Here is a 25,371-nt window from a genome sequence, read left to right as displayed (position 1 = left end):
CCCTGCTGGATGCTCAGGGCTGGGTTGTGCTCGAGGAGTAGAGGCAGGGCTCCCGCACTGGGGCCCCTGCCATCCACCCCAGGTATGGAGCGAACAGTCTCAGCAACAGCTGCAGGCTTTGAATGGTAGTGTGCCTTTTAATTGCCTCTAGCTTGGTGCCCAAGTGTTTCCTGGAAGTGGCTGGGCTGGGAGAAGTGAGTCTACTTCTCCTCCAGAGAGCAGCCCAAGATCAGTGACTAACTCCATCTTCATCAGTGAGATGCTTTGTGCTTTCCACCAGGGCTGTGCATCCCTTAAGCTTGAGGTCCTTCAGAGACAGTCTACCTCAAGATTTTGGGGGGTTCCATCCACTTGGACCCCATTTCCCCCCGCACTCCTGGGCTCTGGTGTTCTAGGGCCAACCAGGTGCCCCGTCTAGATCTCTGGATCTTTAATGCAGAGTTTGGCTCCTTACTCCCTCTCTCATTAAATTCAGGAGCAGCCTTCGAGATTTCTCTTGTTTTTTAGTGGGAGGCAAGAGAGAGCCAGAAGACCCAGGGTTAAGCCCCGGCTCCTATGCCTCCTTTCCAGGTGATGCTGGATGAATCTCTTCCATCTCTGGCCTGGCTTTCCCCCTCTGTCAGTGGGGGGAGTTGAGTCACTGATCTGCAGGCCCTTCCTGCAGTGCCTTTCTAGGAGTCTCTGAAGTTAGTTTCACCTTGTTTCTGCCTTGTGAGAAGAGGAGCTTAGGGTCTCCTGAGTCCTGGCCCCGGGAGGATGTGGAATAGTCCTGGCGAAAGGGGTGTCGCCTGCCACAGGAAGACTTTCTGAGTGCGGAGAGCTAGGGTCCCAAGAGCGGGGACCAAAACTTGTGCTAAGTATTGCTTTTGAGGGATGGATGGAGCCCACCACTGAGGACTGAGCCTCAGAGGACAGAGTGGCCCTTCTTGGTGGTAGCAAGGCAAGGGGGGACAGGAGGGACAGGCTAGAAGTGCTGCCATTGGGAGGAGGCCCTTCCCAGAGACTCCTTCCCCAGTGCTGGGATCCGGTTCCTGGCCACTCCAGCTTGTGTTATGTGGGCCCCACTGGAAGGGCTCTGATTAGGACAGGACCACAGAGCAACCTTGGGACAGTCTGAAATAAGAGAACTGGGGCTTCGTTTTGGCAGAGGTCTGAACTTGGCTTCCTTAGAATTCAAGCCATCTGTGAGTTTGTCCCTAAGTAATTCTAAGTATTTTATTTTATGGACTTTAGAAGCATTCTGAGAAGTCCATAGGCTTCACTTGACTCCCAAAGGGGTCCAGGACACAAAGAATGTCAGGAGCCATTAATAACAGCCTGGACTAGTACCTCCTGAGATTTTCCCAGGCTCTGTGCCAAGCTCCACTGCAGTGTTATCTCTCCTGAGCCCTAACAGCTCTGGGAGGTAGGTGGTATTCTTACTCCCATCTCAGAAATGCCCTCCCAGAGCACAGGGACAGCTTGGGGCCTTGCCCTAGGAGGTGGCAGAGCCTGACTTGGACCCTGGCGTTCTCTTGCTCGAGAGCCCTTGCTCTTTGCCATCACATGGTGTGTGTTTGCTTGCGTTGCATGAGGCGTTGTGAAAATTGCTAGGTGAGAGTCATCCCCAGCTTGCACATGTGGAAACGCTGTCTGAATTGTGGTAGAACCTGTTGAGCCTAAATTGGCCTCACTAGTCACGTAAGAGCACAGAAATAGATCATGGGAAACCGTCCTTGGTGGGGAGGGGTCATCGCGTCATGGGGAGGAGTGTGAAATGCTGTTCCCTGCCTCCTTCCAAAATCCTTCAAGGCCAAGAAAGGGGCAAGAGCCTTTTCCCATTCTCCAGAGGGACAGAATGAGGTCACTAGACATTTAAGGAAGCTGCTGACTCCCCACCCTGGTGAGGGAGACCCTGGGGGCTTGGGTCCTGGTGGAAGGCATGGGGTGGGCTGCTGCCTAGAGGGGCCAGTTATCCAGGGCTGGCTCATTCTGAGCACCTGGGATGCCCCATATTGGAGTGAGTGCTGCACGGGTTAGTGTTCAGAGGGAGCCCGCCTGAGCTGGGAGTCAGAAGACCTGGGTTTGAATCCCTCCTACCTAGCTGGTGGCCATTTTTGCACAGCAGCCTAAGAAGCTTGGTTTCCTCGTCTGTGTTACGTGGGGACTGAAACAGATGCTCTCAAAGGCCCCTTTCTCCCTCTCCCCTCTTTTGTTGGGGCAGCTTCTCAGATCCAGGGCTTATCTGTAGAGGCCTCATTTTCGTCCTGTGTAGACTTTCCAAACTGCTTAATGCGTCCCTCAGTCATACTCCACGAACCCTGACTCCCCCCACACCCCCAGCCTTCTGTGGCTGGTGGCTCCCAGGAGCAGGGTCTTTTTACAGCCAAGTTTTAAGCTTAGGTCTGCCGGGTGGGGTCCATACACCCCTCCCTCCAGGGTTTTTCCAGGGGGAGCTAAAGGTACCAATGATGCTAGCGTTTGGGTCCCAGGGATTCTGGAGTTGGTGACTTTTCCAAGAGAAGGCTGAGAGCTGGGCCATGGCTTGAGTTGTGTTCAGAGCAGGAGGAAAGCTTGGCCTTACTCTTGGGCAGCTAGATTGTTTTTTTATTTTGAACCGTTTTCCCAAAGGTGCTGCTAAAACCTGCTTCTCGTGTCCTCAAATCCCTTGACTGCTTGGGGGCCGTGTCCCTTTGCCTGGACACTCTCTTTTTAGTCTAAGCCTCTGCTGGCAGTCATCCCAGAGGTTACCCTGTCAACACCTGTCATCGCCCTCACCCCACCGGAGGAGCCAGGCTATCCATGGTTGTGCTGCCCGAACAATCTGTTGTGGGAGCCCCTACAGGGCTGGTGGGGTTCATGGAGAGATCAGAAGCCCAGCTAGATGGTAAGGAAGTGTCACTAAGGTGTTGCTGTCACTACTCAGTTATACCCATGAGCTGAGCAGGGTGGTCCCCCTTCTAGCTAGAGCCTGGTATGTGCAGGACCACTCCAATGGCTACCCACCCAGCTACCTGGGCTGGGGCTTCTCCAGGGAGACAGTGTTGGTCAGTCCTACCAAAGGCCAGAGGACAGGATGCTGTTGCTGCTTTCCTAAGGCCACTGCTCCACAGAGGCAGGGTCAGAGTCCCCAGAAGGGGTAGAGTTTGGAGCAGAGCAGACCTTCTGTCTTCCCTCTGCAGGAGGTCCCTCTGCTGGCTTCTTCTTGGCTTCCTGCAGTTCTTGTCGGGAGGAGGCATGGGGGTAGGGGGACCGCGCAGGGCTGTGCCCTCCCGCTGACCCCTTCCCTGGCCTTTGCTAGCCAGTCTCCAGCCTGTTTCTCTTAGGTATCAGTGTCCTTCTGCCTACTATCCTCCCTTTCCACCAGGAGGCGGTCAAGAGCCTCCTCCTATCATGACACATCCATTTCCCCTTCCAGGTGCTTGGGGCCCTTGGCAGCCCCTGCCACCTGCTCTGCTCATGCCACACTGGCAGAGGGCACAGATCCTCAAGGGATGGCAAAGCCAGCCAGGCTCTAGGTTTTGTGCCCAGAAAACTACGTTTGGGGTCCTCTCTGCCTGCCCCCAGCCATAGCCCCTTCCATCTTGAATGGAGCCAGGCTACTACCTGGCAGACCCATGGGGTGCTGCATCCTGTCCAGGCCCCACAGGGCCTGCAGATTAATATTCTCCAGTCGCCTGTGCTTCCTGCTTGTGTGGGAACAAGGAGCCCGCTGGCCACCCCACCACCTGCATACCAATGGGGCTGCGGCTCTTATGCGGCACGGGACCTAGCATCTCTGCTGCGGTGGCGGCGGTGGTGGTGGCAGCTGTGCAGGAGCCCTGGTGGGAGAGTCCCCTCACTCAAGCCCGTGCCCTCTCTGCAAGGCTCCTGCAAGGGAAGCCAGCACTGCTGGCGGCAGTTCCAGCCCAAGCAGGGTTATCTGCTGGGAGCCAGGAGCGCTTGGACCTCTGCCCTTCCCTGGGCGGGCGGGCTGGCATCCGGCTCCTGCAGCCCCGGCACTGCCGGCAGCAGCAGGTTGAAGCCTGTCCATGTCTTGGCTGAGCAATCAGAGTGCCATGGGCCAAGCCAGCCTTTCCTAGGAACAGATAACTCTCCAGCCAGCCTGGGGCTTTGCTGAGTGTTCCCAGGGCCGGGGACACCCAAGGCTGACTGCTGGCTCCTTGCTGCTGCCCTGCCTTTGCACCGTGGACAGGGCCGGCCACCTCCAGAAAGGTCCTCTGCAGTTTCCAAGGGCCATTCCTCCCAATGCTGGGGCAGGACATTGGTGGGCGGGAAAGTGAGTGTGTGTGTGTAACCCCACCCTTCTGGCCACATCTGGCCACTCCTGCAGATGTGGCTCTGGCCTTGTGGCCGCAGAGTCGTCAGTGTGGCTGGCGGGCAAACCACAGAGGAATGTGCCTGTCAGTGCTGGGGGAAGAAGGGCTGGTGGGGAGCGAGAGAGATATTATACTCAGGCTACCTCCCCACTCCCAGCTCCAGTGGGTCCCAGGGGCCATATTCAACCGTGAGGGTAGACCTTCAGCAGACCTTGTCCCTGCCGTGGTGACACTCATTCAGTGTAGGCTCCCTGGGGAGATCCAGGCTCATAGGCTACATTGGGTATGGGAGCCCCTCTTACCTCAGTCCTTAGCCCCCCTCTCAGCTCCCTCTCCCAACTCCTTCTCCACCCCTGATGGGGATGGCAGTGGGGGCCTGGGCAGAGGCCTGCTCACAAGGGCAGAGATACTGGCAACCATCAGGATGGTGGGGTCTTTCCTTCTCCAGGCCTCAGTTGGAGTAGGCCTCCTTTTCACAGGAAAGTCTTCCCAGCTCCCTGTGGCCTCCCTGGGCTGGAGTGGGGAAAGTAAGGGCTTTCTTTGGAGAAAGAAATGGAAAAGAAACATGATGGGTTGGCCCTGCCTCTCTCACTTCCTCCTTCCCAGGCAGTGGGTAGTCTGCCTTCCCTTTCCTGCTGGCGTCAGGAGGCTTTGTGGGGTGTGGGCTGGGCTTGGGGCTCCCTGCTGGCTTGGTGTTTGCCTAGTTGCCCTGGCAACTACAGAGCAGTGGTGGGGAGTGACATTCAGTGACCAGAGGACAGTGTACAGGGATCAAGACCTATCCTTCCCATAAGCCCATTGGAATTTTTTGCCACTCCCTGGGGCCCCTCGGCCCATTGTCCACATTGGGGCCTGGACCCAAGTTCTCGGGACCAGCAGATACTTCTAGCCTTTCCCCTTCCCAACAGGTTTTCCCTAGGACTAAAGTTCTGAGATCTCTGCTTCAGCTCCAGCTCCCCCTACATTACCCTTCTTCCTGTCTGATTCCCTTTCCTTTCCTGTCTCCTCCTCCCACCTCCTCCCTGCGCCCGCCTGCCCATTCCCCCCCCCCCCCCCCGCACAGCTGCTGTTTGGCTCACTCTATATATAGCGGCATTTTCAGGGTAATTACAATAAAACTGTTGAAAGGAGATAATCCAGCAAAGGAAGCAAGTCTGACTCCCAGCCCCCTCCCGTCCCTGGTTTGGTGCAGCCCTGCACCCCCTTTCTCTGCGGCCTCCTGCTCCCACCCCACTCCCTGTACCCATAGCCTCTCCCTTCCACCCCATCTGCCCAGCTGGGTGTGGGGCAGAGGAAAGGGGACCAGATAGGGATGTCCAGAGGGGTCCTCACTGGCCTCTCCTAGGCATACTGAGACCCCTGGCTGCCAGCCCCATCAGTTCTAGAACCAACCTCTGTGCCTCAGCTTCTCCTCTGGTATAGGCTGCTTGGCAGGGAGTATGTGGTGTTGAGAGGTAGGGGAGGAGGCACAGGAAGGACAGTGGTTAAAAGCACAGGATTTGGATTCACTCCTTGTTCATGGATCACCTGGCTGTATGCCTTTGGTCATGTTACTTAAATTTCTCTGAACCTCAGTTTCCTTATCACTAAAGCAATTCACATAAAATGCCCCGGGGCCTTAACTATCAATGACAATATTATGTGTTGAGCACTCACAGTTTTCCAGGTACCCTGCTTTGCTCATGTACATTTTCTTATTGAGGTTCATGGCTTGGAGCTCATTTAATTAAAGCTGAAGGCTGTATCCACTGAGCTGGGGATTTGACTCCCCCACCCCTTCTATTAGCTTTGGGTCTAGTACTGCCTGGTAGCTTTCTGGGCCCCAGGCATGGCTACCAGGGCCTGATGGGGTCTGGGATTGGGCCCTCTGACCCCTTCCTGTCTCTTCTCGCAGTGGAGGTGAAGCCGGTGCTGCCAGGAGCCATGCCCAGCTCCATGGGGGGTGGGGGAGGAGGCAGCCCCAGCCCCGTGGAGCTGCGGGGTGCTCTGGCAGGTCCCGTGGACCCTGCGCTGCGGGAGCAGCAACTACAGCAGGAGCTCCTGGCGCTCAAGCAGCAGCAGCAGCTGCAGAAGCAGCTCCTGTTTGCTGAGTTCCAGAAACAGCATGACCACCTGACCCGGCAGCATGAGGTCCAGCTGCAGAAGCACCTCAAGGTGAGCGAGGGGGGCGCGGGCGGGCCACCCAGACCTCCGACGCCCGCCCGGACCTGGCTCACCCTGCCTCCCTCCCCCTGCGCCCCTGCAGCAGCAGCAGGAGATGCTGGCAGCCAAGAGGCAGCAGGAGCTGGAGCAGCAGCGGCAGCGGGAGCAGCAACGGCAGGAGGAGCTGGAGAAGCAGCGGCTAGAGCAGCAGCTGCTCATCCTGCGAAACAAGGAGAAGAGCAAAGAGAGTAAGGCCTGGGGCCACCTGGGGCCAGCCGGGACTCCTGCCCTGCCCTGCCCCCCACTTGTGGGGTCCTAGCCCCAGGCTCCCAGGTCAGCTGTGCCCTGTCCCACAGGTGCCATCGCCAGCACTGAGGTGAAGCTGAGGCTCCAGGAATTCCTCCTGTCGAAGTCAAAGGAGCCCTCACCAGGCGGCCTCAACCATTCCCTCCCACAGCATCCCAAATGCTGGTAATGGCCATTGGCAGGCATGGGTTGCAGAGTTCCCTGCTCAGGGGCTGCCTGGCTGCAGGATGGCAAGGGGTTCCTGGCCTGAAGCCACATAGGGGCCCTGCAATCTCTCCTAGGAGACGAGATTCCCACCCCTGGTTTCTCTCTTCACTTCCCTCCCCAGGATCCATTTCCTATCCCCATATGCAGGGGATGTTTCATAAATGTAGGTTGCTAGGGGGCAGGTCTAGTTGGCTGGGTGATAACCTAGATCTGTTTCCATCCCCTCCCTCCACCCCACAGGGGAGCCCACCATGCTTCTTTGGACCAGAGTTCCCCTCCCCAGAGCGGCCCCCCTGGGACGCCTCCCTCTTACAAACTGCCTTTGCTTGGGCCCTATGACAGCCGCGATGACTTCCCCCTCCGCAAAACAGGTGAGTGAGTGCAAATTGGCATCTCAGAATATGGCTTCTTGGGGAGAGAGGTGGGAATGTGGAGGGGCCAGGCTGCAGGTGTGTCCATTTGTGTGGATGTGTCTGAGCCCCAGCTGCCTCTTCCCCAGCCTCTGAACCCAACTTGAAAGTGCGTTCAAGGCTAAAGCAGAAGGTGGCCGAGCGGAGAAGCAGTCCCCTCCTGCGTCGCAAGGATGGGACTGTCATTAGCACCTTTAAGAAGAGAGCTGTTGAGATCACAGGTGCCGGGCCTGGGGGTAAGAGCTCTTCTTCTGTCCCCATTCGGAGGGCTGGGGAGTGAGACGTGGCTCCAAGCAAGCCCAAGTGACAGCTTCTTCTCCTGTAGTGTCATCCGTATGTAACAGCGCGCCAGGTTCTGGCCCCAGCTCTCCCAACAGCTCCCACAGCACCATCGCCGAGAATGGCTTCACTGGCTCAGTCCCCAACATCCCCACCGAGGTACAGGCCTGCCAAGGGCTGGGCGGGTGGGCCAGAGCTGCTTTCTACCCCGTGGAGGAGGGCAGCTCCTTCCGGTCTGTCTTGCTGAGAGAGCCCAGCAGGGACCGCTGTACTTAACATGGACAGGCTGGAGGGACCTGTTGCCCCCAAATGGGATTTGTCCCATGGGCCTCTGAATGGCTCTGATCTCTCAGTCCTTTGTAGGTGGGGCTTGGTGTGGGAAGTGTGGCTCATTCAGAGCCGTCAGCCTTGGCCCCAGGTGGCCCCCCTTTGCATGCTCTCATGCCTGTCTCTCCCAACTGCTCTCCAGATGCTCCCCCAGCACCGGGCCCTTCCTCTGGACAACTCCCCCAACCAGTTCAGCCTCTACACGTCTCCCTCTCTGCCCAACATCTCCCTAGGGCTGCAGGCCACGGTCACTGTCACCAACTCGCACCTCACCGTAAGTACAGGGCACCTACCCTGTCCTCCCTCTGGTTTTGAGGTCTTTGGTCCTAAAAGCCCCTGACTGGGGCATTTGTCCTCCCAAGGCCCTAATGACAGTTAGATGGCCCTCCCCAGAGCTGAGGGGTGGACAGAGAGTACATGAGGGATGCTGGTCCAAAGTTGGCAGGACTGGGGGCCATAAACTCCTCCCTCATCTTCATCTCCCCACCCCCAGGCCTCCCCGAAGCTGTCAACGCAGCAGGAGGCCGAGAGGCAGGCCCTCCAGTCCCTGCGGCAGGGCGGCGCACTGACCGGCAAGTTCATGAGCACATCCTCCATCCCCGGCTGCCTGCTGGGCGTGGCATTGGAGGGCGACACAAGCCCCCACGGGCATGCCTCCCTGCTGCAGCATGTGCTGCTGCTTGAGCAGGCCCGGCAGCAGAGCACCCTCATCGCTGGTGAGTGGGTGGGTGGCTGTTCAAGGGGGGAGTGTCAGGCCCCCACTTCTCGGGGCTCAAGGCAGGACCAACTTTCAGGGAGAAGTAGCGAGGGACACTCACCACCAGTCCTGTCACAGCGCCCCTCAACGGCATCATTGATTTCTTCCACATTCTACAGACATTACCTACTACCTACAGCCTGCCAGCCATTGTTCCCAACATCTGCCGTCGTAATGGAGCTCACATTCCAGAACACTGCTGTCCGGTAGAAATATAATACAAGCCACAAATGTAATTAAAGTTTGTGAGTGGCAACATTAAAAAATGTAAAAAGAAACAGGTGAAATTAACTTTAATAACATATACTTAACTCAGTATATCTAAGATATTATCATTTGAACATCTAATAAATGTAGAGAGTTAGCAATGAAGTATTTTACTTTGTGTTTCATAATGTCTTTGAAATCCAGTGCGTATTTCACACTTAGAGCACATCTCAATTGAGACAGGCCACATTTCAAGTGCTCAGGGGTCATATGTGGCTGGCAGCTATGGGATTGAACAGCACAGCTTTGGACAGTCAGCCCCTTAATAAGTAGCTGGTGGCATCGGAAGAGGTTCTGCTTAAAAGACACATGATCCTGGCCTCAAGGCTTCCAAGCCGGGTAGGATTGATGTCCACAGTCAGGGAGGTGTTGCAGTAGAGGAGAGCTAGTCATCGTTCACTCGCACAGAGGGCCTGAGACTATGTGTGCAATTGTAATTGAATCAAAGGGCAAGAATAGTGAATCCAGGAGGGCTCGCTAGAGGGGGTGGCTCTGAGCTGCAAAACCGTTCAGTTGTGAGGAGGAGGAAGAATGGGGCTCAGGTTTAGGGGGCAGGGTGTTCTAGGAGGGGGAGAGTCTCGGGGGGTGGGAGTGGGGAGCCCCTTCAATAATGGTTACTCCCCTCACCCCACCACAGTGCCGCTCCATGGGCAGTCCCCGCTGGTGACGGGTGAGCGCGTGGCCACCAGCATGCGGACAGTGGGCAAGCTCCCGCGGCACCGGCCCCTGAGCCGCACTCAGTCCTCGCCGCTACCCCAGAGCCCCCAGGCGCTGCAGCAGCTGGTCATGCAGCAGCAGCACCAGCAGTTTCTGGAGAAGCAGAAGCAGCAGCAGCTGCAGCTGGGCAAGGTGAGCCAGTCAAGGCCAATCTCCAGGTACAGGAGAGTACCAGGCTAGCAGAAAAGGCGTGGGGCTGACACCCTAGGCCACTCCCCAGGCTTCATCCCAGGAGCCACCTTGCCTTTTTCTTATTCATATCAAAGCCCTGAGAGGAGGGAAGGATAGACCCTCCTGGGCCACAGGCTGCACAGCTGTGCCCCCTCCCAGCTGATGTGCCTCCTTGCTCTGCTGCCAGATCCTCACCAAGACAGGGGAGCTGTCACGGCAGCCCACCACCCACCCTGAGGAGACAGAGGAGGAGCTGACAGAGCAGCAGGAGGCCTTGCTGGGGGAGGGAGCCCTGGCCATACCCCGAGAAGGCTCCACAGAGAGTGAGAGCACGCAGGAAGACCTGGAGGAGGAGGAAGAGGAGGAGGAGGAAGAGGAGGAAGAGGAAGAGGACTACGTCCAGGTCAAGGATGAGGAGGGCGAGAGTGGTGCTGAGGAGGGGCCCGACTTGGAAGAGTCCAGTACTGGTTACAAAAAGGTGCCCCCTCTGTCCCAGCCCTTGATCACCAGCCCTCTGTCCTCCCCCCATCTTTCCACTTTTGCCTTTCCCTCTCCCCAGTCTGCAGTTCCCAGGCTGTGTGGGGGCAGCTTTCTGAAGAGAGCAAAAGGGGAGCAGGAAAGAGACAAGGGGCTATGGAAGGGAGGGAGCTGCTGGTGTCAGTCTCAGAGCTGTCTGTGCCCTCGTCTGCCAGCCCCTCCTTGAATCTGTGACTGCCCCCGCCTATCTGCTTATGTGTGTGTGTGTGCACATGCGTGCACGTGGTTTGTGCATATCTGCGTTTCTGCCTACGTAGGGCCGGTTGTGCGTCTGTCTCTGCGTGCTTGTGTGAGTGTGTACACACACGCCCCCGCTGCTACTACAGTCTGCCCTGGCACCTAGCACATACTCCATTCATTGCGGACACAGCCGAGCCCTCCGGGCCTGACTCATCCCACCCCCTCCCACGCCCCCGTCCCTCCCAGCCTCTTACCTCAGTGCTACTCTGGCAGCATGATTCATCACGTCCCCCCATCCCTCCTCATCTCCTCGGAGATGGAGATAGAGGTGGTGAAGGCTGGAGTGTCTCCAGTCCCTGGAGGGAGGAGGTGGGGGGAGGAGGAGATTTGAAAAAGAAGAGCTGGATTGGGGCCCCTGGAGGCCCCAGAGCACCTGTCCTCACTTCCATCTCAGACTCAGCCTCACTCAGGCTCTCTCCCAATCTCCTCCTTCCCAGGTGTTCTCAGATGCCCAGCAGCTGCAGCCACTGCAGGTGTACCAGGCGCCCCTGAGCCTGGCCACTGTGCCCCACCAGGCCCTGGGCCGCACCCAGTCCTCACCTGCTGCCCCTGGGGGCATGAAGAGCCCCCCAGACCAGCCCACTAAGCACCTCTTCACTACGGGTGAGCCTCATCACCATGAGCTGTCCTTTACCTGTGCCAAGTGGCTTGTGTGCGGCACGCAGCCTTGTGGGCATCGTAAAGAGATTAAGATACAGCCCCTGCCCTGTAGGGATTGCCAGGGCCCCTCAGAGCGCCCTGGAGGGATGTTCTCTCCCTGTGCACCACAGCCACCGTGGTAGAGGTGGCAGCCTCTGCCTCGCTGGGAGGGCTGTGAGTCCCTACCCCCGGGCAGCAGCTTTTTCATGGCCCCACCCCACCACTGCTGAGGAACCACCAATTTTGTGCCCTCCCTGCACAAGCCCTGCAGCCCTGTTTGCAGAGCCCACTCTGTCAGGAAGGGTCCTGCCCTAACCCTGTGAGGTCGAGTGAGGCCTCAGTCCATTCTAGAAGGCTCTTCCACATGAAACTGCCCTGTGCTGTGGGCTCTGAGGGGGCACAGATGCCTGAGGGTTGTCCCGTCTCACCAGTAGGGTGTGGGGAGTGAGGGGCTGTGACAGGAGGGGGAAGGAGGATGTGCCGTGAGAGGGGTGCAGTGTTGGAGGCATGGTGGGCAGAGGTCAAAACCAATGGGTGTGTCAAGGGCAGCCTCATGGAGGCTTGAGGAGCAGAGGGGCTTTTGACAAGCGATGATGGAGGAAAGGAGTTTCAGAAGAGGAGCAGGTGTGTGGGAGGGCAGCTGGGGTGGCCACAAGAGACACCCCAGCCACTGGGACCAGGATGGGCTGGGGAGAGAGCTCAGTGAGCTCTGCTGAGGATGGTGGTGGCCAGGCTGTGACACGGCCCGGTGCAGTGCTGGCTGACAGTGTGTCTTTGGCCCAGGTGTGGTCTACGACACGTTCATGCTGAAGCACCAGTGCATGTGTGGGAACACACATGTGCACCCGGAGCATGCTGGCCGGATCCAGAGCATCTGGTCACGGCTGCAGGAGACTGGCCTGCTCAGCAAGTGTGAGGTAAGGGAGCCCCTCCTTCCAACCTCCAGCTCAAACCCATCAGAAGCCTTTGTGTTTCCCCTGTCTGGGGAGTTCAGAGCCAGACCCCCTCCAGTCACTTCACAGTTCATCCCTTGTAGCCCATTTCCCCCTCCGTCCCCAGCTGCCTGTGGGAGGGTCCTAGACTAGGGTTCCTGGGGACTAGGGCATACTTTCTCTCAAAAACCTTTGGATCTCTTAAGGCTGTGAGGTGGCTCCGTGTGTCCCAGGCTGTGGGGCAGAGAGAGTCTGGGTGTCAGGAGGGAACTGGGCCTTCAGGGCCATCCCTCTCACTGGCCTCTCCTGCTCTCCCCTGGCAGCGGATCCGGGGTCGCAAAGCCACACTGGACGAGATCCAGACTGTGCACTCCGAATACCACACCCTGCTCTATGGGACCAGCCCCCTCAATCGACAGAAGCTGGACAGCAAGAAGCTGCTCGGTGAGCCGGTGGGCAGGGTATGGGCCAGGCCAGGTCAGGGGCTGCCTGGAAGACCACCAGGGTAGGCAAGTGGGTCCCAATGGGCACAGTTGCCACATTGCATGCCTCCAGAGGGCGCCATTCACACAGACTACAATGTGCTGGTGGGGTGCTTGCAGGAGACAGGTCAGGCCTGGTGATGGGGAGTGCTTTGCTCTTCTCCCTAACCTGTCAGGCCCCTTTCTCTCTGCCATCTGCGCCCCGGAGGTAGGCTGTTCTCTCAAGACAAGGGACAGACATCTCCCAACTGGTGTGGGCTGCAGAGGCCTGTCCTGTGGTGGGGGGTCTGGCTGTCATTTTCTGTGACTGAGCTGACTATCCTCTGCACACCCCATCCTGCGGCCCTGGCAGTTGAGGCAACTTCCAGAGTAGCTCTGTCTCTCTTCCTTGCAGGCCCCATCAGCCAGAAGATGTACGCCGTGCTGCCTTGTGGGGGCATTGGGGTGAGTAGGGCACCTGCTGGTGGGTTTGGGAGGATGGCGCTTCCAGCTCTGGCTCCTCCCTTCCTGCGCACCGCGGTCCAGGTGCCCACCCCTGTTCTTGCCCTCCCCCTGCAGGGGGCACGCTGAAGCCTGCTCTCCTGCCCCTGCAGGTGGACAGTGACACCGTGTGGAACGAGATGCACTCCTCCAGTGCTGTGCGCATGGCGGTGGGGTGCCTGGTGGAGCTGGCTTTCAAGGTGGCAGCTGGAGAGCTCAAGGTGTGTGTGGGGCCTTGAACCTGCTGCCTGGGGAGTCAGGGATGGGGCAGCCTCAGCATTCCTGTTAGTAAGGTGCTGTCCTTTCCAACCTCAACTCTCAGGTGCCAGTGTGGGGAGGAGCTGACAGCTCCAGGCCAGCTAGTGGGTGAGGGGTAAGGAGGGACAAACTGAGAGGCACTCATGTCTGGGTCCCGAGGTCAGAGAAGGCGTCTGTGGGAGTGATATTCCTGCTTTGTGTTCTCTGCCCTGCCTGGCTTATATTTCTCTCCTTCTTTGTCCATCCCCTCCATGGCCACCTTGCCCACCTGTCTGCCTCTTGTCTCTGTCCCTCTGTCTGCACCTCTTCAGAATGGATTTGCCATCATCCGGCCCCCAGGACACCATGCGGAGGAATCCACAGCCATGTGAGTGCTGCCCCAGCCCTGCCCTAGACCCACTGCCCTCACCCCTGCTCCCTGTCTGCCGAGCTGGTGCTCACAGAGCAAACATCCACTACAGCTGACTCCCCACCCTTTTCTCCCCCCAACCCCCCAGGGGATTCTGCTTCTTCAACTCTGTAGCCATCACAACCAAACTCCTGCAGCAGAAGCTGAACGTGGGCAAGGTTCTCATCGTGGACTGGGTAGGCAGTGGGCGGTGGGACCAGGGTCAGCCTTCAGGATGCCCCCACCCCGACCCTGCCCCCTCTGCCTCAGGTGCTCCTGCTGGAGCTGGGCTGCTGGCTTACCTTACGTCCTCCTGCTGGAGGGTGAGCCCAGCCCTCACAGTCCCACGGGGCTCCCTCCTCACTACGAGAGACATGAAAGTGGTTTCAGCCCCCAGTCCACCGGGGCCCCCACCATGCAGCCTTGCGCAGCTGGTAGAGACAGCCACGGGTGTTGCTAGAGCCACTCCTGACGAGGGGCTGACCACGTGCCAGGACACACGGTGCTGCTCACGGCCACCTCGCTTAGTAAGAATTAGGGTGTCCATTCCATGGAGACACCAGGCTGTTGGGTGACTTACCCAACCAAGGTCACTTAGCTTGGCACTGGGTTTCATATCAGGCCTGTTGGCCCCGGCACTTCTGCTTTTGCTGCTCCGTGGCTTCTCAAACCCTGCCTCTCACAGCAGAGGCGAAGGCACCCCCTGTTCCCTGTGAGCTGGGGAGTAGCTGGGAGCAGTCCTCAGCAAGGAGGAATCTCTTTGAACCCCAACTTGAGCTTAAAAGTTCAAAATGTTGGATTCTTCTTTGGAATGTATCTGTTTGCTTTCAGTTCCTTACTAGCCTTAATGTTTCCCTCCACACTGTTGAGTAGGATGGGCTGGCAGGGAGATCCACCACAGTCATCCCCTGGTTTTGTGTCTTCTCTGCCCAATGCCATGTCCTGGCCCCCAGATTCTGGTTAGAGAAGCATGGGGCAATACCTTTGCAAACAGAACACAGATGCCCTGTAGCTAGTGGTGGGCTGCACCCCTGGAGTTCACTGTAGGGTGGGGGTGGCGGCAAGTGGAATTTTGATCTTTGGGTCAGAGCCTGGGCCTTTTTCCTGATGTTTCCACCCCTCCCCTCTAGGACATTCACCATGGCAATGGCACCCAGCAAGCCTTCTACAACGACCCCTCCGTGCTTTATATCTCCCTGCATCGCTATGACAACGGGAACTTCTTTCCGGGCTCTGGGGCTCCTGAAGAGGTACAGCTCCTGGGCTCAAATGTGAGGCCCTCGGGGAGGTAGCAGAATGGGACCTGGTGGGGAGCCATGGAGGCCTGTGGTGGTGCTGGTAACCTGGGGAATCTGGGCTCCTAGTGGGAAGACCACACTGGCCAACTACCCTCCATGCAGAGCAGAGGTCAGTGGACTGAGGGCTAGAGGCAGGGCTGAGGGTGGAAGCAATGTCTGGGATCCCCAGGCAGTAAGAATAACCCTTCCCCTACCGTGCTACCAGGTTGGCGGAGGACCAGGTGTGGGGTACAACGTGAACGTGGCATGGACGGGAGGAGTGGACCCCCCCATTGGAGACGTGGAATACCTAACGGCCTTCAGGTGGGGACTGAGAAGAACCAAGGAAGGGGTCGGCGCCCCTGGGTCCTGCCATGGGAGGGGCAGAAGGCCCTTGATTCAGGGTGGGTGGAGGGGGTTGTCTCCACATGGGACACAGAGCAGGGTGAGGTCTGGCCAAGCCACCTGCCAGGGTCAGCTTGGGCCCTCCCTTTGCAGGACAGTGGTGATGCCCATTGCCCACGAGTTCTCACCTGATGTGGTCCTGGTCTCTGCCGGGTTTGATGCTGTTGAGGGACACCTGTCTCCGCTGGGTGGCTACTCTGTCACCGCCAGATGTGAGCCTGCTGGGGGATTGAGGGAGGCTATGGAACAGTGAAGATGGGGTTGAGTGGGAGGTTGGGAGGAGAGGTAGGGGCAGGTCTAAGACTTGGAATCATTCTGGCAGCATCCCCCCACTCTCCATCAACCTTGGCCTTGAGGGGCAGGCAGGTGAGGGTGGGGTGGCAGAGGGTCTGTCTCCTCCTGTGTTGAAGGAATGGTTCTTGCTGATCCTTCATGTTTCATTGGAGTCTTTTCGTGGTGTTCCTTAGGAAACATGTAATTGGTTGTTTTTAGCTTGTCTGTTAGGTTTTGTTTTTAATGGAGCATTTAGTCCGTTGACATTGAATTTTACTGTGGATATATGTTTGGGTTTAAATCCACCATCTTATTTGTGCTGTTTGTCCCATCTCTTGTGTTTCTTTTTCTCTCCTTTCTTACCTTCTCTTGAACTGACTTTTTTCTTTAACTGTTTCATCTCCCTCCCTTCACCCATACCTAAAGGTTTTGGCCACTTGACCAGGCAGCTGATGACGCTGGCAGGGGGCCGGGTGGTGCTGGCCCTGGAGGGAGGCCATGACTTGACCGCCATCTGTGATGCCTCTGAGGCCTGTGTCTCGGCTCTGCTCAGTGTGGAGGTGAGGGGTGCACAGAGGGGCTAGGGGAGGTGTACCAGTAGGCCAGTGGGTAAGGGGCCACTGAGGGAGGGTCCCTTTCCTGGGTCAAGCAGCACCAAGGGCCCTTGGAGAGATTTTCCTGCTTCCTAAGGACAGCTGGTGGCCAGGGAGGGCTTTCTGAATAGTTTCTCCAGAAAGGCTATGCTTGCCTGTCAAGAGAGCTGTTGGGCTGAACGGGGTGGTTAGCGGGGCAGCCACCACCACCTGCTCCCCGCCTTAAGCCTTCTCTTCTCTCTCCTACCAGCTGCAGCCCTTGGACGAGGCAGTCTTGCAACAAAAGCCCAACATCAACGCAGTGGCCACGCTAGAGAAAGTCATTGAGATCCAGAGTGCGTGGAGTCGGGCAGAGGGACTCAGGCCTCAGCTTGCCAAGGGGCCAGGGCTCATGCGCAGCCGGGCTAGGGCTGGGGCTGTCCGTATGTGTGGGGGTTTCTGCTCCCCACTGACCACGCCTCATCCGCAGGCAAACACTGGAGCTGTGTGCAGAGGTTCGCTGCTGGTCTAGGCCGCTCCCTGCGGGAGGCCCAGGCGGGTGAGACAGAAGAGGCTGAGACTGTGAGCGCCATGGCCTTGCTGTCGGTGGGGGCCGAGCAGGCCCAGGTTGCTGCAGCCCGGGAGCATAGCCCCAGGTGAGGTTCCTCCCCCCCCAACCCCCCTGCTTCCCTGCCCTCACCCAAGCTCGTGCCTCCGCGTCCCCACCCATCACCTCAGTGCCCCTCCCTGTGCTTGTCCCCACAGGCCGGCAGAGGAGCCCATGGAGCAGGAGCCTGCCCTGTGACGCCCTGGCCCCCATCCCTCTGGGCTTCATCATTGTGATTTTGTTTATTTTTTCTATTAAAAACAAAAAGTCACACATTCAACAATGAGTGCTGTGTGGGTCTCTCAGCCTCGCCCCTCCTGCTCCTCTAAGCTGCCTCAGGCTCCCCTTCCCTCCGTGGCCCACGTCTCAGTTCTAGAAGTTTGCTCCCTCTGTAGGGCGTGGGGGTGGGGGTGGGGGTACCCTCTCCAGCCCTTCCCCCTCATATCCCACACCTACTTTCCTGCATTCTGTCCTTGTCCCCCTTAGAGTGTGGGTCAGCTCAAGGTGGGCTTCAGGGCCTAGACAGTACCTTCTGGTTCTGGGGTCTCTGAGTGAAGAGGGAACAGGAAGTTCGGTGCCTTGGCTTCAGCTGACTTAGGGGGAAATGCCTTAATTTCACCCTCCTCCCCTCTCCAGCCCCAGGGGAGGATCTGGAGGGTCCCTTTACAGTCTAAAGGTAGAGTGGAGGGGAGGTGGGCTCCCGCCCTGCGATGCTCACCCTTTTCCCCTGTTGTCCCCACCATCTCCACACAGACCCCTTTCTCCTTTCTCCTGGCCTCAGCACTGAAGGGAAGGTTTGTGCTCTCGGATGTGAGGATGTGTGCCTGAGGTCTGTGGGCAGGGCTGTCTTGCCTGACACTCCTCAGGGCCTATTTCCCCTTCTCAGAGGCTGGAGAGGGTGAAAGTGTGGGGAGGGAATGGGGCTGGACTCTTGGGTTCTGAGGAGCCAAGAGGAGCTGAGGAACCAGGCCTGCTCTCCATCTTACTCTGTCGGCCTTCCTGCCCTTCTGCTGGCACAGCCTGAGGAGGGGGAGAAGGTGGTCCCTGCAGGGGGGCTCCAGGCTAGTGAGAGCCCCCCTGCTGTTCAGGACCACATTTCCCCAGACACCTAGAATGCTGCCAGCAGAAGGGTCAGTGGCCCACCTCCCTCCTGGGCCTTTGGCTTCGAAGCCTGGGGATGGTGAGAGTGGGGGGTCCAGAAGGGGCAGGGCCAGAACCCAGGAGTCTGCCCTCAGCTATAGCTTCCCTTCCTCCTGGGGTTCCTTTCTGGGCCACTACCCCAAAGGAACTAAGACCAGGATGGGGCTGGGCGCTGCCCTTTCTTTTTCCCAGGAGCCCAGCCTAGCCATCTTGTTTCCGGGGCTGGGAGCCCTCAAGGCTTCTAGAGAATGCTATCCAGCCTGTGGGAAACCAAAGATGGGAAGCAGTTCCTAGGGGGCTGAGTCTTCCTCCCTCTTTCTTCCCAATACCCCTTATACTTTCTTTCCTCCCATCCCCAGGGCCCCACCAATTTGTTTACATATTTATTATCCTGCTGGGGGCCTGAGCAGGGTTGAGGGAACCAGGGGAGGGCAGGAGTCCCACTACCACCACCACCGTTTGGTTCATCGTGCGCTTATGTCTTGTGTGTTGTGTGTTCTAGAGCCTCCTGGGGGCTGGGGCTGGGGCTGGGCCCAGTGTACCAGGCCTTCCCATGCTGAGCCCCAGCTCTGGGCCCCTTACCCCTTCCTCTCCCCATGGCTAGTCTGGTTTTCATGTAAACCCACTCCTTGCTTTGTCTCCCTGGACATGGATTTCAGTAAAGTCTTTTTGTAACCTGTTATACTGTGTGTCCTTGTGTAAATAAACTTGTTCTGGCAGTGCCTTCTGGGGCCGTGTCTCTGTTCTCTGGGCTCGCAAATGGAGTAGAGGCTTTCATTCCCCCTCCTGGCCAAAAAATCTGCTTTTCTTTTCTCCAGCCCTTGGACTAGCTGATATAGGAAACAGAGGCTGGGGTCGGGGGAACGGGATCTCTGTCCAGTAGGTTAAGAACAAGGTTTCACTGAACATAGCCACAGCATCTCCTGGGACCTCTGTGTGGCCTAGGTGGTGATGGTGGGTAGGGGGCCCAGAGCTGAAGGTCTCTTTTTTCCTTTTGACTTTACCTCTTTGGGAACAGGGCTGGAGCAGGTGCAGAACAGGCGGCCTGGCAAGGGTTCCACTTACACCCACACAGGCAAGTCCAGTGGAGATTGGCACAGAGGCAAGAGAGGAGGCCAGAGGTGTTGAAGGGCTTTATTGGGGCTGCTCTGAGCCCCTCACAGTGTTCCAGGAACCCACTGGTCTTACTGTTGCCTTTGCTCTTTGGGGACTTGGGACAGGAAGGAGGACCAGCCTTCCTGGGAGATAGAAGGCCCTTCTTTGGGGCTAAGACAGGTGGTGGGAGAAGTGGAAAATTCAAGATGAGCAGAGCTTGTTGGAAGCTGGAAGGGGACGGGCTGCCTCCTGGAGTATGGAGGTCACGGAGTGTTGGCCTTGTGAGAGGGAATGTGGCAGTAGGATGCACCTCAAGTCAGGACGAGCGGATGGGTGGTGCTTCCTGGGAACTGAATGTGTGCACCAGCCAGGGCACAAGGGCCAGGACCAGGCATGGCCAGAGGGTGTACTTGAGGAAATTGAAGATGTAGAAAAGGCTGATCTGAGGTGGGTAGCCCAGCCAGTCCAGGGGGCCCAACAGCCCCATGGCCAGCACAAGGCAGGCTAGCTTCTGGCCATGCCCCAGGTGTGCCCGCCGTACCTGAGCATAGCAAGGAGAGTGCAGGGCGATGCCCAGACCCAGGGCAGCCCCTGAGTCGCGGCTCAGGGATGCAAAGGGTCGGCTGTCCAAGTGCACCCACTCGGGCCGCTCACACCACTTAGAGGCTAGGTTGATGGACCTGTGGGGAGCAAGAGTCCTTTCTAGGAGAGATATTCCCCTGGGACCAAGAGGGTTGATGGCTCTTAGCCTCTTTGGGGCCTACCCCCATGTTCAGCTGTGACCCCAGGAGAGTCTGTTTGGGAACAGATCCCTTTTTAGCTACAATGAACCAGAGACCCACTAAGCTAGATACAGGTGAGGCAGGACAGGCCACAACTTGCCCAAACTTCAAAGCAGGACTTACCAAGAAAGATCCAGGCCCAGTGTAAAGAGGGTCCAATAGATGAGGCTGGCACCCAGCAAGAGGGCCAGTGAGGTCAACCCGTAGAAGCTAAGCTCTCGCTCCATGGGTACCCGGGGGGTCATCAACCAGCCTAGGACAGCACCTAGGGAAGAGGGGTAACAGCAGCTTCAAGGAGTTGGGGAATATGACCCCCACCCTGAGCTGAGTGCGGTGTGGCAGGAGAACAGACCGAGACATAAGGGGTGCCTTGGGGTTGGCTGTATGATGGAAAGATCAGACACTGAGCCTCCCACTGCCAAGGGCACCCTCTGGGTCCACCCTGTTGCCCCAGTTGCTCACCAGTAATTAGGCCAGCCAACACCTGGTGAGGGAAATGTGCTAAGAGGAAGACCCGGGACAGGCCGACTGCCAGGAGGAAGGTGCAATAAGCCAGGCTAGGCATCACCCTCACCCAGCGGCTAAAAAGAAGAGAGGCAAATGGTTCAGGAGGTGTCCATATGCGTCTGGGCTTCCCTCACAACACCCAGGCTCTTCATGGTTAGATCAAATGCCCAAGGACCCCCAGAACTCCAGTTCCCAGGTTGCCCTGCTGCTAGGTCTTTTGGGTTCAGAGTACCATCACCCCTGCCCCCTTGGTGGGCAATGCCAAGGTGTACCTGTGGGCCCGAGTGGCCACCTGGGAAGAGATGGCTGTCATTATGGGCCAGAAGGCTGCTCCTGTGATCATACAGTGTCCAGAAGGGCTGCCTGCCAGGGGATTCAAAGCCTGTGGTGAGAGGATGGGGGTGGAACCCAGGTGCCCCTGGTGACAACTCAACACAGCTGCCTTCCTGTAGCAGAGGAAAGAGACTTCCTCCAGCACTGGTTCATGGCTCCCTCTGCCCTGAAGCCTTCTTCGCACCCCACCTGAGGCCATGGCTCTCAGGCTTCTCCCTTGACCTTGGCTCTTGGCTCTACCCTACACAAAGTGGGCAGCTGGCACACTGGCACAGGTGCTCTTCTCCTATAATTCAACTTGGTCTTCCCAGGGGTGTCTATGTGTTTTGGCCCAGTAACTGAGAGGCGGGGCCTCTGGCTAGGCCGCCCAGGCTGAAAAGTACAAAACTCTGACTGAACTCTAACCACACTGGGAGATGGAGGTTTGAGACTTCTCACCTGGACCAGTTTCACAAGAAGAGGGGAACTGGTGAACCTGGGCTGGAGCCTGGCTGTAGTACCCAGACTCATGGATCCACCAAAAGGGCCTGTCTCCAAACAGCAGCCTAGAAGAGAACAGGTGCAAGATGACATTACACGCACCCACAGCCAGGGGAACAGGGGGGTGAGGCAGGCCACCTGGAGGGCTTACAGGGTGGAGTCAGAAAGGGAGTCCAATCCTGTGCCATTGCCACAACAGGGTTTTTAACCTTGGAGCAGGAGAAAGCATGCTATTTTTTGGAATAAGTAAGTGATGAGACAAGAGATTGTGTGTATGTGTGCATGTTCTGAGATGCTCAGAAGTCCTGTTTTTACCCCTCCCACTGCAGGGCCACTCTGCTCTTGTCATCTATAGAGAGTCCAGGATCTAATTCTCACCCTCCCTCCAAGACCCTCAGACCCTCCTGCTTCCCCTCTATTTCCCAAATTCCAGTCTGAATTACTTAGGTAAGCTTCTCATGTTTGGGAGTGGGGAATGGCCAGGGAGGCTGCGTAAGAAAAAGGAAGACAAAAAAGTTCAAAATCCCCTGGCTTGGCAGGTGCTTCGCTGGACTCTGGGAAACACATTGCAGAGGCTGCTGTGGCCAGAAAGAGAAAAGGTGGCAGAGCAGAGGACATGCAGGCAGAAGACATGAGTGCTTTTGGGCAGGAAGCCAAGCGCTGGGGAGGGAGGTACAATAGGGACTTGCCACTCCTCGCCAAAAACTGAACCTGGTTCACACACCATATGCTCAATACATACTTAGGAAATGAATAGGGGCTTTGCCACGCGGTGGGCATTAAGAGTTTCTACCCAAGGTGGGTGGTCCTAGGGGAACAGGATGAGAGAGGGAGCCTTATACAGACTCTGAGGGAGGAGAACACAAAGCAAAGGGCAATTCAGAAGGAAGGAAATGATTAGACAATTGCTTTTCCGTTTACAGTAGGGAAGAAGCACTTGCAGAGAACAGTGGAAGGGAAGGAAAGGGATTTTGTTTTTCAGCAAGTCATTCTAGCCTATTCAAGTGTCTCCTATGAACTTCACTTCTCTCCGGTAGGCTGGCCATCGTCAACAGAGGCTAAGGTGAGGGGAGGTGCAGCTGCACAGCAGCGGGAGGTATAGCTTCCTTCTGCACCCAAGAGAGAACAGGTGGCACAAAGAGATAAGCCCCAGGGATTCCTGGCTTCTAAGTCTGTGTGAAGAGCCTACTAGTGAATAAAGGGGAGAAGGGAGAAATGTTCCCTGGAAGGCAATGCTTTAGCCCAGTGCTTTTTGAAATTTACGGTGTACATGAATCATCTAGGGTCCTTGTTAAAATGCAGATTCTGATTCAATAGCTCTGGCCTGGGGCCTGAGATTCTCCCTTTCTAGCAAGTTTTCAAATGCTCCTTATGCTGCTGGCCATGGTCCGGGGACCACACCTTAATTGGCAAGCCTTCCCTATCCTTAGCAGCTAGTGTGATCCTGGCACAAAGCATGCTTCTTAAAAACTATGTCAAATGAATGAATGAATGAATGAATGAATGAATGAATGAAAGAGTGAGTTGAGAAGCAGGACTTTCTGCTGCTTAAGTCACCATAGATGCTTGTTAGAATACAGATCCCCAGCCCCTCTGGAGTCTCAAAATCAGCATGTCTGAGGTGGGATGGGGTATTTGCATTTAATCTTCTTAAGTTTTTTTTTTTTTTTTTTTTTGGCGGGGGGAGGTAACTAGGTTTATTTGTTTATTTTTAGGGGGGTACTGGGGGGGATTGAACCCAGGATCTTGTGCATGCTAAACATGAGTTCTACCACTTGAGCTATACCTTCCTACTCCCGAACCCGACCAGGGTGTTTGCACTTTAAACACGCCCCCAAGTGATTTCTCCGATTAGGCCCGTTTGAGAAACACTAGTCTAATGATTAGGATGCGGATTCTGAGGTCTGAGTTCAAGATGCACAAGCATGCTCAAAGGCGAAAAGTCAGTGGCCACAGGGTAGGGGTGGGAGGGTCTTAAGGCTATGAGTTCACTGTCGGGGGTGGTGGTGGGAAGCCAGGCCTTTGAGGCACCTGCTGAGAGAGATCAGCACAGGACTCGGGGCCCTTGGGGGTGGGGGACCAGGACGCCCGAGGGCTTCGCTGTCTCACCACTTGAAGACGAGGTTGAGCCACTCGGTGATGAGGCTAATCCAGAGAACCGCGATGCCCACCCGGCGAGAGGAGTAGTAGGCCGCGGGGAAGTAGAAAAGAAAGAGGTTCTTGGGGTCGCCCAGAAAGGTGACCCAGAGCCAAACGTTCTCCAACCAGGGCAGCTGGTTCTGCAGCGCCTCAGCCATCGCGATGCCCGCGTTCAGCGTGGACTCCATGGCGACCCAGAAGCCGACCCGGCCAGCGTTTGATCTAGGGCGGAAGACGAGGAGCCCAGGAGACAAGGAAGCTGCTACTCACTGCCCTCTAAAGCCCACCCTTCCAAGTAGAGACCCCGCCCCCAAGCTGTGGTCGGCGAAACCCCGCCCCTTACCCCGCCCCCGGCAGTCCCAGGCTAGGGCGAGCCGGGCCTCCCACCCGGTACCGTTTCCTCCTGAGCTCCTCCCCGGCCTTCCTTTCTACTGGGCAGCGCAGGGGACAAATCTTTGCGAAGGCGTTTCCGTAGAGCCCCACGTGGCTGCTGTTGCTGGCACGTGGGCATCGGGTGTAGAGGCGGCTCCTGCTGCTGTTCCGGGTCAAGGGACAGACTAATCTGAGGGTCGGCGGCGCGCCAAGAGTTCTTCCTTTGCTGTTGTGAAGATAAGATATGTAATCTCCAGGGCCAGGATTCCTTCCAGACCAGACCTTTCTCCTTCAGTACCGCTACCTTCCAAAGATATTTCGAAATCTCTTGGAGAGAGAGCTAGGAACAACCCCTGCTCCCGGGAGCCAGGAATCACCGGTCCACGCGGAAGCCGGACTCTAATAAGTTTGCACACACAACTCATTGGTCCATGCCTTCCTCCCCTAGCCCAAGACTCTCTCGCCCGAATTCATTCGCTGTTGATTTGGAGGCTGACAAATAAGGTTCTTGATTTTTGAGGAGTCTTCCCTGAAGACTTGAGAGTTCTTACATACAGCACAGTCTAAGTCACTTCCTCCCAGTTCTAAGGTTGCCTTGTCTATCTCCTTCCGTTACCTCCCTTCCAAAACCCCGCTGGGCAGATAAATCATGAGGTAGTAGCTGAGTTAGTACGGGAAGAGGAGGGGCAAACACCTACGACAAAATCTGGAATAATTCTCTGGAGGAACACACGCAGAAAATAGAAGTCTCAGCTCTCCTAGGCGAAGTCCTGCCTAGAGGCAGAGGAGTGGTGGGAGGAGACTGTTGAAGTGGCTCCCCAGTTCCTATCTCAAGCAATTTCGTTCTGGGAGAGTTTTTTGAGGGGTGAAAATGAGACTGTAAATCTGGGCTCTTCTTGTTAAAGAGATTAATTTCACTGATTAAAAAGGTGTGGGGGAAGGAAGCTGGATAAAAATCTCATTTCACTCCCTTGCTAAGTGTTTTTCAATTGCCCCAAGGTAAAAGCCTAAATTTTCTAAGGCTTTGAATGTTTGCTTGGGTTCTAGCCAGACAAACAATAGCCCACTCCCACACTCTATTTCATAATATTTCTGAGCTACTTTATCATCCCTTAAATTACCAAGTCTCTCTCCTCTTAGGGATCCTGACATGTGTGGTTCCCTCTGCCTGGAACATGGACACTCTTTCCCTCTTTGTCCTCACATCTCAGATTTTTCACTTCCTTCAGGAAGCTTTTCCTAAGAGTGCCTGGCAGTCATATATGAAAACCTATAATTACAATGCCATATAAAAAGTGGAGTGCCAGTTACCTATGATTTGTTATGGGGGAGACAGGAAAGTTCTCTTAAAAGAATTGAAGTATGAGGGAGCAGTATGTTTATTTCTATTACAGTGATTGTACTAATATTGGCCCAACATTAGGAAGTTGATATCTCTTGCAAGGCAAGGAGACACTTTTGAAATTGTTAGGTTAAGTAGTGCCAGGACTGGCCCATTGCCTCCCTCTGAACTAGAGAAAGATCAACCTGTTGTTATTCATACAGGAGGCTC

At 56.5% G+C, this 25,371-nt stretch overlaps 2 protein-coding genes across 9 annotated transcripts in view; one reads left to right on the top strand and one right to left on the bottom strand.

Annotated features, from left to right (window-relative positions):
* Positions 1-17,254, top strand: part of HDAC5 (histone deacetylase 5) — a 34,637-nt gene extending 17,383 nt beyond the window's left edge. For all 4 annotated transcript variants that reach the window (XM_031468668.2, XM_031468667.2, XM_064495766.1 and 1 more), the window contains 24 exons: positions 6,193-6,452; positions 6,544-6,688; positions 6,797-6,911; positions 7,194-7,324; positions 7,453-7,599; positions 7,689-7,801; positions 8,112-8,243; positions 8,463-8,685; positions 9,631-9,842; positions 10,069-10,359; positions 11,096-11,261; positions 12,081-12,214; positions 12,553-12,673; positions 13,106-13,155; positions 13,305-13,412; positions 13,761-13,816; positions 13,947-14,034; positions 14,968-15,087; positions 15,341-15,438; positions 15,613-15,731; positions 16,219-16,352; positions 16,636-16,720; positions 16,855-17,020; positions 17,130-17,254. In XM_031468668.2, the coding sequence (XP_031324528.1) occupies positions 6,193-6,452; positions 6,544-6,688; positions 6,797-6,911; positions 7,194-7,324; positions 7,453-7,599; positions 7,689-7,801; positions 8,112-8,243; positions 8,463-8,685; positions 9,631-9,842; positions 10,069-10,359; positions 11,096-11,261; positions 12,081-12,214; positions 12,553-12,673; positions 13,106-13,155; positions 13,305-13,412; positions 13,761-13,816; positions 13,947-14,034; positions 14,968-15,087; positions 15,341-15,438; positions 15,613-15,731; positions 16,219-16,352; positions 16,636-16,720; positions 16,855-17,020; positions 17,130-17,169 (3,254 nt within the window). In that variant the 3' untranslated portion in view covers positions 17,170-17,254. The remainder of the gene's footprint in view (positions 1-6,192; positions 6,453-6,543; positions 6,689-6,796; positions 6,912-7,193; positions 7,325-7,452; positions 7,600-7,688; positions 7,802-8,111; positions 8,244-8,462; positions 8,686-9,630; positions 9,843-10,068; positions 10,360-11,095; positions 11,262-12,080; positions 12,215-12,552; positions 12,674-13,105; positions 13,156-13,304; positions 13,413-13,760; positions 13,817-13,946; positions 14,035-14,967; positions 15,088-15,340; positions 15,439-15,612; positions 15,732-16,218; positions 16,353-16,635; positions 16,721-16,854; positions 17,021-17,129) is intronic.
* Positions 17,255-19,231: 1,977 nt separating this feature from the next.
* Positions 19,232-24,049, bottom strand: G6PC3 (glucose-6-phosphatase catalytic subunit 3). 5 transcript variants are annotated; one of them, XM_010994148.3, is made up of 7 exons: positions 23,842-24,049; positions 23,418-23,669; positions 21,267-21,373; positions 20,768-20,858; positions 20,451-20,569; positions 20,112-20,253; positions 19,232-19,886 (listed from the first exon to the last, which is right to left on the bottom strand). In XM_010994148.3, the coding sequence occupies exons 2-7, from the start codon at positions 23,633-23,635 to the stop codon at positions 19,523-19,525; spliced, it is 1,041 nt and encodes a 346-aa protein (XP_010992450.1). In that variant the 5' UTR covers positions 23,636-23,669; positions 23,842-24,049; the 3' UTR covers positions 19,232-19,522. The 5 variants fall into 5 exon arrangements, with proteins under 5 accessions (XP_010992450.1, XP_010992449.1, XP_031324531.1 ...); XM_010994147.3 differs by lacking the exon at positions 23,842-24,049 and adding an exon at positions 23,791-23,812; XM_031468671.2 differs by lacking the exon at positions 23,842-24,049 and having other exon boundaries at positions 19,232-19,615; positions 19,748-19,886; positions 23,418-23,751.
* Positions 24,050-25,371: the final 1,322 nt, after the last annotated feature.

This window comes from Camelus dromedarius, chromosome 16 (assembly GCF_036321535.1).
Source record: "Camelus dromedarius isolate mCamDro1 chromosome 16, mCamDro1.pat, whole genome shotgun sequence".
NCBI classification, from domain to species: Eukaryota; Metazoa; Chordata; class Mammalia; order Artiodactyla; family Camelidae; genus Camelus; species Camelus dromedarius.
This window is presented reverse-complemented; position numbering and strand designations above follow the sequence as displayed.

Excerpts from the sequence above, each read along its gene's own strand:
- G6PC3 (XM_010994148.3), bottom strand. The coding sequence starts at position 23,635 with ATGGAGTCCACGCTGAACGCGGGCATCGCGATGGCTGAGGCGCTGCAG. Across the intron at positions 21,374-23,417 it reads CTCAACCTCGTCTTCAAGTG|GCTGCTGTTTGGAGACAGGC; the intron begins GTGAGACAGCGA and ends GTTCTCTTCTAG. Across the intron at positions 20,254-20,450 it reads GTTGGCTGGCCTAATTACTG|GTGCTGTCCTAGGCTGGTTG; the intron begins GTGAGCAACTGG and ends CCTCTTCCCTAG.